The sequence below is a fragment of the Hippocampus guttulatus genome, chromosome 3 (assembly GCF_054856545.1).
Source record: "Hippocampus guttulatus isolate MCC_2025c chromosome 3, RoL_Hgut_1.0, whole genome shotgun sequence".
In the NCBI taxonomy this organism is placed as follows: domain Eukaryota; kingdom Metazoa; phylum Chordata; class Actinopteri; order Syngnathiformes; family Syngnathidae; genus Hippocampus; species Hippocampus guttulatus.
The window spans coordinates 5,776,104-5,787,545 of record NC_141263.1 but is presented as its reverse complement, the minus strand read 5'-3'; the positions used below and the strand labels follow the sequence as shown (position 1 = coordinate 5,787,545).

General features: G+C 44.6%; 1 protein-coding gene across 1 annotated transcript in view; it reads left to right on the top strand.

The window, feature by feature from the left end:
- Nucleotides 1–245: 245 nt before the first annotated feature.
- Nucleotides 246–11,442, top strand: part of samd4a (sterile alpha motif domain containing 4A) — a 64,189-nt gene continuing 52,992 nt past the window's right edge. Inside the window, exons 1-2 of the mRNA XM_086106350.1 lie at nt 246–366; nt 1,435–2,070. Of these exons, the coding sequence (XP_085962476.1) occupies nt 1,875–2,070 (196 nt within the window). The 5' untranslated portion in view covers nt 246–366; nt 1,435–1,874. The remainder of the gene's footprint in view (nt 367–1,434; nt 2,071–11,442) is intronic.

Sequence of the window (11,442 nt, the reverse complement as noted above, 5' to 3'; positions counted from 1 at the left end):
CAAAGTAACCTTATGGCTTTAAGTATGGCAATATTGAGAAGCCAGAGTATTTGTGACACACGATTATGTCATAAATCACATGACGGTACACTGAACACCTTCTAAAAAGAACATTTCAACCCGGTTTAGCGGCAACAATTCCTTATCTTATTTTGAAATTACGAAGCAGCTGTTACACGGCGTGTTGCATTCAAACTACTGCGGCACTTTAGGGCAGGCGCAGGCCGACTTGGAGGGAGAGACGGAGGAAAAGTTAGTCAAGATGGCAAAACCCGCAGACTCGGAGTGAAGGGGCACCGCTCCCCCAAAAGATTGCGTCTGTCGCCCGTGCTGAGACAAAGCCAACGATGCAAACTGCGCAACAAGGTACATTTATTCAAGTTTATATTCTGTCTTTATGGACCATAGTCGTCTCTTATTTTCCGACTGCATTGCCAATCCAAATGCCTATTTTCGTTCCTACAAATTATTTTTTTAAATTCAAGTCAATCTCTGGATGATTTAACCCCCCGATGCCCCCAAGCCTGACGAATAGATTTATCAAACCTAAAGTCGCAGATAAAGTTAGAACACGTTTGCTACCTGTTGACGCAACAGGCATTTGTGAATCGGATACTGAGTACAGTATTCGCGTGGGTTTTGACTGTGCCATATAGGATACAGTTCAGTATTATTGATAACCTACAAATACTTTAAGACAAATTAAGTGAGGTAACGCGGGGGGACGTTGCCCGTTAGAGACTTCTTGTATTCATTCCTCTGCTACGCACACACACACACACACACACACACACACACATACACGCGCACGCACACACGTACGCGTGTATATACGTACGTCTCCCTCAGTGGTCACTCCTTGTGTGCTGATGAAGCAAAGTGACAGGTTTAGTAAGCGGCTAAAACTAGCCTGTGGGCAGCGTCGGCTCCATGCTCGAGCTCTTCAGAACGCGGCCACTTTTCAGCCTCCACACAAGCCCAAGTACATGTTTATGAGACAAGCCCTTCATTTAAAAATAAGGCAGCGGAAGTTACTCCAGCCCCTACCAGCGCTCACACGCACGCTCATCTCACACACGGCCGCATACACACTTCTGCCTGCGTTTCGTCGCTAAACCACCGACCGGCGTCCTTCCTGTGGGTCATTCCGGGATGCAGCGCCGGGAGTAGCCGACACACTGCTGTATTTTTAGGAATGGGTGGATACCAGAAGCGAAAAGAATTTATTTTTGTCCCGGCAATGAATACCACGAGCTTAAACGCACGGGCGACGGCAAGGAGACGGCCTATAAATGCCCCTTTACAGCAGCTCTGTTCCAAAGTGTGCATGGGTGAAGCAACAGGGACACTGGTGCTTTTTTATGGAAAGGGCAGGGCTTAGTATAGGATGAGACTGGGGCGTAACTATTCTCCTCCTTTAACACCTTCCTACAGGCCCTTAAAGAATATGCCAGTGATGCAGATGCAGATGCTGATCTGACATATTGCGCGGTGGAAAGCTGACTCATCAAATATCAATTCCTCTGTGGGTGAGTAATTAGCTGAGGGCAAGTTATATCAGCAGTGAGAGGACCACCGGCATCCTTTCATTAGAGGGCAAAACTCCTGGAGGATACTTTGTGGATCAACACATGTTGACACCAACCTGATCACCATCGTGGTGCTGCCAGAGCTTAGAATGGCCTCAAGCAGCTTCAACTGAATCCATCCAACATTCAAAGATCCCAAGATCCGTCTTCGGTGCTACCCAGAACGCCGGTGGAAGGTTTCTCAGTGAGTCGCTCCTACCCTGCCAGCCCCTCCCCAAACCAAAAGCCTCTTTGGGAACTCCAACAGCAGCGCTGCCACCCCGCCAGCTGCCCCTCTCCCAGACCATGATGTTTCGCGATCAGGTTGGCATATTAGCCAGCTGGTTCAAAGGCTGGAATGAGTGTGAGCAGACAGTGGCTCTGCTGTCTTTGCTGAAGAGGGTGAGCCGGACCCAGGCTCGTTTCCTGCAGCTCTGTCTGGAGCACTCCCTTGCAGACTGCACGGAACTGCAGGTTCTGGAGGCGGATGCCAACAATCCAGGTAGGTCGCCTAGCTACCCCCCCCCCCCCCCCCAACACACACACAGACACACATGATATTTTATAATAATGTAAATGTCAACATTTTTGTTGCACTTGGTTTTGTCAGGTAAAAACAGGGAATCCTTTGTTGCTTTCACACTTGCATGCTACAGTGCAGTATGTTTTCACGCTTTTAGTGTACATTGTTGTCAGCCCCAGTTTTGCCATTCTGACAATTACTGGTGAGTAATAATCACAGTGTTCAGTTGGCTAATGGGGTATAAAGTAAAACTGAGCCTTATGAACTCTGCCTGCCATCAGCATGTGTATGTATATATGTACAGTATGTATGTACAGTAGGTATATATGTGTGTGTGTGTGTGTGTTTGCGTGTGTGTGTGTATTAGATGCACCTTGATCGACCGCACAATAATTGATTAGTGTGCATGTTGAAGGGCCATCCAGGTCGGATAGAGGGGGCGTATGCTTCAAGAAAGGTCCAACTACATCCTGAATATGAATATGTTTTAGGTTATATAGAATGGGTGCCAGCCTGAGTTGTACCTTCCATTGCGTTTTTTTCGGCGAGTCGGTGGCCCGGATTTTTAGCTCAGCCGTTCAGAAAGTTCATGCAAATGAGGAAATGAGGGATGCTGTGAGGATGGGCCGGGAAAAGTGTACTTCCATCCCACAGCGCGAACACCCCGTTATGCCCAATTCTACTGGTGCAAAGTCTAGCAAAATACCAAAACAAAGAGTATTTCAGAATTCGCTTATGGTGTAGTGGTACACTCGCCTGACTTGTGTGCAAGCAGCGTAGGGTCGGTTCCCATTCAGTGACAGTGTGGATGTGGGTGGGAATGGTTGTTTGTCTCAAAATTTGCCTTGCAACTGACTGGTGACCAGTTCAGGGTGTTGTGCGCCTTTCACCCGAAATCAACTGGGATAGGTTCCAGCACCCACCCGCAACCCTCTACAGGATAAGCGGTGTTGAAAATGCATGGATGAAGAATACTTCACCCATGCGTACACTTTGACTGCGCTTTGCACTAGACTTGCACCTAGCAGAAAATAGGGCCCATCAAGTTGAATCTGAAGTTACAAACATAATTGGTTCCGTGAGCTTGTAAGTAGCTTGAAACGTTCATAAATAGAGGTAATCTTTCCGATTGAAATGAACGGAAACACAATTATCCCACTCCCCAAATTATCTTATACAAGTCTTTTGTTGTTGTTTCTTTGCAGTGTGTGGTGAAAAATATATTTCTTGCAATATTCAAATAAGTGAAAACCCAATTTCAAAGAAATGAAACACTTTAAAAACACGACTTTACTATTTTGTTTGTACACAAAACTGCGAACAAAAGCACGTGCGCTGCACTCACACCAAGGGTCGCGGGGGGTGCTGGAGCCTAACTCAGCCGTCTTTGGGCAGTAGGCATGGGACACTCTGAACCGGTTGCCAGCCAATCGTAGGTCACACAGACAAACAGCCAACCGCGCTCACGTTTTTGGAATGTGGGAGGAAACCGGAGTACCCGGAGAAAACCCACAGAGGCCCGGGGAGAACATGCAAACTCCACACAAGAGCTGAAATCGAACCCGATACCTCTGCACTGTGAGGTCAACGTGCTAACCACTGGTCCAATGGGCCGCCCTGCATCCTGCATGTATAAGTAAATTCATTCTGCAATGTAACATAAAAAAAAAAGAAATACAAAGTAATGGAAGTTTAATTTCTCGATGGGAAGAAGAAACGCGTACATTCTGGAGCAACGCTTTATTTTATTTTTATTTTTATTTTTTTACCTAACCGGGATCACTGGTGAGCATGCACCATGAACATTGTTCAACGTCAGCAGGGATATCCTGATTGAGTTACTCTTTCAAAGTTCACAGATAATTCAAGTTTATGCACAGGATTTACTTTATAAAATAATATTAATGCAAAAGAATGCAACAAGAAAGCTTGTTTAATGAATGCAGTTGTCTTCCACATACTGTACGTCTTGTCAGTGTGCCTACGTACTTCCTGCGCCGCCGTGCTCCTCACTGTGTCAGTAAAATAATTGCCTCAAAGGCCCTTCTGGGAAGAACTGGCGAAGTTTTGTTGCAGCAGACTGCAGCGTGGCCATGGAAACAAAACCTGGCAACTTACAAGTAGAAGTGAATGAAGCGTTTCTGTTGCTGCTGCTGTTGCAGCTGCTGTGGCAATGTCAAGCTGGTATTGTACCTATGGTAACATCTGCATTCGACATCTGCTGGCTCACACAGAGTTTTGAGAGAAAGCAGGCATTGCTTGGGTGACATAACATGATAATGTCCCTGTGCTGTGATCCACACAGAAATGAGTGCAACACAGAGTGAAGCAAAAAAAAAAAAAACCCAAAACAAATACATACTGAACAACATGGAGGGAAACGAGCCACTCTTAATTTTACTCGAATCTGAATGGTCATGCTCGCAAAACTTTTAATCCATGCTGTCAAGGGAAAGAGTGCATGAATAAAAATCAGCCTTGCACGAAAGAGGCTTGTTTGATGTTTGGAATAGCATTACAGAGATTGACATCACTAGTTTGTTGGAAATAACACATGTGAAAAAGCTTGCGAAGTTGAGTTTTCACACCAGCTGTGGTATTTGTAGACGGACTATTTATGATTCTGATGTCCGTGGTGACAGAAAGGCGCTTGTTATTGGGTTTTATGAGCAACAGAGGTGACATGGGTTCCAAGTGACCCATCCCAGTTAGGTACACCCTGGAGCGACTGAGAGATTGGTTCGTGTCTTTTTGCATGTCAGCGTTGGTAAACGGGCTTTAATTATAAAGTACGTGTCTCCGTTGCCCTCCAGCGGGGGGGGGAAGTGTCTGATTCACACACGAATCATTAGGAGTAACTGGCAGTGAAGTGTCTTGCTCAAGGATGCGTCGTCAGGGCTGGATGTTGGGGATGGACGACGACATGGCATCAGGCTAAATTGCTAGTTTAGTGTCTTGCTCAAGAATGCCTCGTCAGGACTGAGGGGAAACGGTGAGTCGAATCAGCAAACCACCAAATTGCTGGAAGGCCGCTGTCCCATTTGTGCAATACCAACACATCATTTAAAATGTTTTTTTACAAGCGTAAGCCACACTGAAGAAGACTGGTCTCGAAGAACTTTGCTGCCTGTGGTGTCTTTGCTTCAGTTGAGTCAGCAAAGTAAGCGGTAGGACAATGAGAGAGAAGGCAGCTTTTTGTATATAAGAATTATGCTTATTTGGTTGTTTAGGTACGCGAGCCCTCTGGTATGTTGCCGTCAGTGGTTGTGTTGTTGTGGTCGGATGTATTATTTTGCTGATTTATTGGATTAGTACAGGACTTGAAGTCAATGTAGTTTTCTTCACTGAGGCCGAAATCTTTTTATTTATTCATTTATTCATTTTCCGAACCACTTCATCCTCACTAGGGTCGCGGGGGGTGCTGGAGCCTATCCCAGCCGTCTCCGGGCAGTAGGCGGGGGACACCCTGAATCGTTGCCAGTCAATCGCAGGGCACACAGAGACGAACAACCATCCACGCTCACACTCACACCAAGGGACAACATTGAGTGTTCAGTCAGCCTGCCATGCATGTTTTTGGGAATGTGGGAGGAAACCGGAGTACCCAGAGAAAACCCACGCAGGCCCGGGGAGAACATGCAAACTCCACACAGGGAGGCCGGAGGTGGAATTGAACCCAGTACCTCTGCACTGTGAAGTCGACGTGCTAACCACTGGAGTACCGGGCCGCCTCTTTTGATTTATTTATGTATTTGTTTATTTTTTTACTGAGGATACCATATCTGTATTTGGTGTTGTTTAATGTAAACTGACATGTAAACCTTTCCGACATGCTGTCCAAATTGCAAATAGAAAAAAAAAATACAGACTCATTAAATCAGGGCTTCTGAAAGTGGGGTTTTGTAACTTTCAAGAGTCAGCGAACCATAGCAAAATGATTTGTTATGTATTTTGTTATACCATTCTAAGAATTACATACGCACACATGGGCACCGACACAGCAATAAAACAAACACATTCAACCAATAAAGCAACCTACTTAAGCTCTGGGCTTTTTCAAAGCTCTGATATGATTGTGACATGCCATATAAATCTTGAATCCCTGCATGAACAATCGTTTGGGGTTTTAGATTGAAATTCATTCTACAGGGAAAAAAGTCCAATTTTTTTTTTTTTTCCACGAACAGGTGGTGTATTTTTTATTTTTTATTTTCAGAATAGGGATAATATAATGGGGCAGGGGCGGCCCGGTAGTCCAGTGGTTAGCACGTCGGCTTCACAGTGCAGAGGTACCGGGTTCGATTCCAGCTCCGGCCTCCCTGTGTGGAGTTTGCATGTTCTCCCCAGGCCTGCGTGGGTTTTCTCCGGGTGCTCCGGTTTCCTCCCACATTCCAAAACATGCATGGCAGGTTGATTGGACGCTCTAAATTGTCCCTAGGTGTGAGTGTGGGCGTGGATGGTTGTTCGTCTCTGTGTGCCCTGCGATTGGCTGGCAACTGATTCAGGGTGTCCCCCGCATACTGCCCGAAGACGGCTGGGATAGGCTCCAGCACCCCCCGCGACCCTAGTGAGGATCAAGCGGTTCGGAAAATGGATGGATGGATGGATAATGGGGCAGCCCGGCGATCAAGTGGTTAGCGCATCAACCTCACATTGCAGAGGTACCGGGTTCAATTCCAGCTCTGGCCTTCCTGTGTGGAGTTTGCATGTTCTCCCCGGACCTGCGTGGGTTTTCTCCGGGTACTCCGGTTTCCTCCCACATTCCAAAAACATACATGGCAGGCTGATTGAACACTCCAAATTGTCCCTAAGTGTGAGTGTGAGCGCGGATGATTGTTCGTCTCTGTGTGCCCTGCGATTGGCTGGCAATCGGCTCAGGGTGTCCCCCGCCTACTGCCCGATGACGGCTGGGGTAAGCTCCAGGACCCCCTGCGACCTTTGTGAGGATAAGCGGATCAGAAAATGGATCGATAATATAACAGGAATAAAGTTGTATTTTTGAAATTCACTTTTGAAAATATGACTTCCTTCCCTCGTTCCATTTTGACGTCAATATCATATTATAACTTTATATTGGAAAACAAGATTTCAACATGAATCAGTGACATGATGGAAATGTCATATGAATGTACACTTTTCGATGAAAATCCTCTATCTCCTTCTTAGCGATGTTAGCATTTCAGCATGCATTCTTTGCTTTCTTGCATGCACTGTTAAAAGTAAGTAGCCAAAATAGGAGAGACTTTCAGAATAAACTGAGACGACATGACATGATACGTTTAGTGTGGCTCGTGCCGCCGTGATGCTGAGTCAGTGTGAGCCCTGCTTGGCAGTCGTATCATGGGCTGATGGAAGACAAATGTGACTCGCCCGAAGCTGGATGTCACAGTAAAATGATTGGTGTCGAAATGTGATTCACCTGATGTAATCAAAGCTCTTTGTATTTGCCTCATAAAAACTATTTGCTTAAGGTCACAGATCATATTTTCATAGAAGCTCTGCAGCAATGTTTATTTGTGATTTGTGCAGGGCTTATTGATGCCCCTCCCCCCAAAACGTGGGGAAACGACTTCGGAACACAAGTGGCCATTTTTCGCAATTAAATGTTGAGCAGATGACAAGCATGTACATGAAATACCGTATTGGCCCGAATATAAGATGGCCCTGATCACAAGACGACCCCCTCTTTTTCAAGACTCAAGTTTGAAAAAAGACTTTTTGAACACAAAATTAATTTTTATACAGAAAATAATGACAGTACATCTGAAATAAATGATTATAACAATATATTTGAGAGAAAAAGCATGTTATTTTGCCTCATTGAAATCTCGATATCTGAACATTTAAATATGTAAACTAAAGTGCAATCACATTCATAAATGAATGGCTTCTGGTTTTTGAAATGTAAATTACATCATAACTTCTCCTCAGCTGCCGGTTAACCTGGCCGATCTTCGACCCACTTTTCTCCAGATTGTCGCTATGTTTCTCCATTTTCTGTTATCTCTTCTATTATTTTCTTCTCTTTTCTTTCTTACCGCTATCTTTTATTTTTCTTCTTCGTGCTACCGCTATTTTTATTTTATTCTTCGTGACGGGGCGGCCCGGTAGTCCAGTGGTTAGCACGTCGACTTCACAGTGCAGAGGTACCGGGTTCGATTCCAGCTCCGGCCTTCCTGTGTGGAGTTTGCATGTTCTCCCCGGGCCTGCGTGGGTTTTCTCCGGGTACTCCGGTTTCCTCCCACATTCCAAAAACATGCATGGCAGGCTGATTGAACACTCTAAATTGTCCCAAGGTGTGAGTGCGGGCGTGCATGGTTGTTTGTCTCTGTGTGCCCTGCGATTGGCTGGCAACCAATTCGGGGTGTCCCCCGCCTACTGCTCGAAGACAGCTGGGATAGGCTCCAGCACCCCCCGCGACCCTAATGAGGATGAAGCGGTTCGGATGATGAATGAATATTCTTCGTGACGGGTTCGCTTTGGCCTGGGGAGTCAAGTTCAGCATTCGCTTCAATGATATCTGGCACCATCTAGTGTTGTGAATGGGTATAGCGTCTAGACCCCGAATATAAGACGACCCCCACTTTTTCAGTCTTATTTCAATGCAAAAAACACCGTGTTATATTCGGGCCAATACGGTAGATTTGTTATTTCCCTTTTCTCTTCGGACCCCTGCATTAATTTACTAAACGGAACCTTGAACCTACATTGCGAACTTTCCCACAAGCTTTGCTGTGTTGTACAGCGATACAAGCTTGTTCATTGATTGGGCAGCTGCGGCGAAACCTTTTGATCAAGCGTACCGCTCTGCTCCCGAGCACATCTAATCAGATTTATCACGACAGTGCACTGTGAGATAATCCTGGCATCGCGATTCTTCCTGAGTGGGGAAGGGTTCAACTGCCGCTGGAAGCCTTTGGCTGAGTGGAAAAGCGCAACTATTTGGAAAGCGGTGTACAAATGAATGGAATCCTCAGTGGCCTACTTCTGGGCCACTGAGAAGCTTCCTTGTTTTGTGACCCAAAAGGTTGTCACAACTGGTCGATATGATAGATTTTTCTCCGTGGAACATGTTCGAGATTTGTATTTTAGTTCTATTCTTCTCTTATTATTTAATGGGTACATTTTTATTGGACAACTTGATTTCATTTCACAATAGTGCACAAATACTCAAATGTTTCATTTCAGGCCTTCAGTTTATAAGTTTGCACACAAGGACCAAGTTGCGGGCACCCTTCGATTAACAAAGGCCACAGAAATAACTTGAAAATGACAATACAGTTTTGGCAAAATGCATGTTGACAAACCACAAGGCTTCTGGGAAAATGGGCAGATGAGACAAAAGTGGAGTTTTTGGGCGCAGGCACATTGGATCTCTGTTTCCAGACGCAAAATTGAAGCATGCAACAAAAATGGGACTTTGAAACCTGGAGGAGGCGCAATTATGTTCTGGAGCTGCTTTGCTACATCCGGAACAGTCTTGAATCTGCACAGGGTTGCAAGATATGAAGGATTCTGCTGCCTCGTGTCAGAATGCTTGGTCATGGCTCCTCCAAAAGGAAATGGATCAACGACATGCAGATACGGTAAAAACACGCAACATCCAAAAAGAACCAATCTGACGTGACTCTATTTCAGCCCTGGTCTGGAGAAGGAGTTAAAACACGCAGTCTAGAGAAGACGCCCTTCAAAGCGAGACAGATGTTGCGGTGTCCCCAAGAGTACCCAATGACCGGTGCACAAGTCTCATTGAATGCTCCAGAAATCGCTTGATCGCGGTGATTGTTTCAACAGTTTGTGCGACAATATATCATAATTTGTTTTTCAACCAGTTTCAGGAGTTTTTTTTAAAAACATAATTGCACCCCCAAAAACACTGCCGGATTTTCGTTCGTCAATCAATAATCAATTTTCAGTCACTTTAGCTATTTAGTTTTGTCAGTTTCAAGTTATGTAATTGACCATTGCGGGTCTTTTATTTAATTAGAGTGCACCGACATTCGCAGAAGCTTCCAATTCATACTGGGGTGATAATACAATACAAGCTGTGTTACTCTGTTTCGCTAGATTTGAACAATAGCAAATTAGAGCTTACAAAATGAATGTTTTAAATGATATACGCTTATGTGTAAAACGTGCCATTGAGGGTTCTTTTCATATCAGTAGCTGTTGAAAGTTAGAAATGTTCTCGACAATATGTTTTATGCGCCCTCATGAGTCTGAACAATGTATTATTATTAATACTGCATTTGTGGAATATCAATTAAGCAGGAAAAAAACGCCACCCTTTTGTATCCATGTCGGAAGGCTGCTATTTTACTTTGAACTGCGACCTACTGTCGACTGCAAATGACATTACAGTGCCCAAGGGCTCAGCTTGTGAACGTCACATGACCAAACCCAGAAAACAGGTTTTAAGAAAATGGTTGCTGTGCAATTTTGGGGATACTGTCGAGGAATGTGGGCAGGTCTGAGCACTTCAGATTCTCGGGCCCAGCAAGAATGCGACAGGAGCTTTTGAGAGTTAAGGTGTGGAAAAGAAAAAAACCCGATTGCGCCTTCAGTTGAGTGAGAGTATGTTGCGCTGTCAAAGAGTGAAAGGCAGAGTAGACGGGGCAACGAAGGGATAAGATGACGCGAGTACTGATGTCATTTTCAACTTGAATTTTCACTGAATTCAAGATTTTCAGTCGTTGCTTAATATGGTAATTTTAAAAATGTTAAAAACAATACACAAGTGCGGGGTTTGAGACCGCCCCTAAATTTGAGACAGTCCAACTACAATTTTCATCTCCTCACGCCAGTCCATCCATTATATTTATTTATTTTTTATTGTTACTATTCTTGAAAAAAAATTTTGTTGCTGACAAACCTCTGCTCCACACTTCATCCCATTTCTCATGTAATGTTGTGAAAAGGAGTGGGATGAATATTTACTGTGCAAGTAAATTTACAGCCTGTGCGATTAAATATTCTTTTTTTATCCGACTAGAATTTCAGGTGAGAGGGAGCCTTGCTGTGGTTGTTCTAGCTTGGCTGCTCACATTTCCTCCATTTAGTTAAAATCGATCTTTAACTCATTCACTCCCAAAGACATATTTGGATGTCTTTTCAGACGCCACACATTTAATCCCAGCTCCTCATTTTATACTGACTGTACTTGAAAAGGGTCTGAAAATGGCATTTTAGACCCTTTGTGTGGCGTCTGAAAAGACATCTAAATACGTCTTTGGGAGTGAATGAGTTTTAACATTGGAGAAATCTGCCTTTTCTACTTAACCGTGTTTACGTGCGATGATTACTGTGATTCTTCTCCCGGTCTAAATTTATTCCTGTAAAATTTGAAAGCTA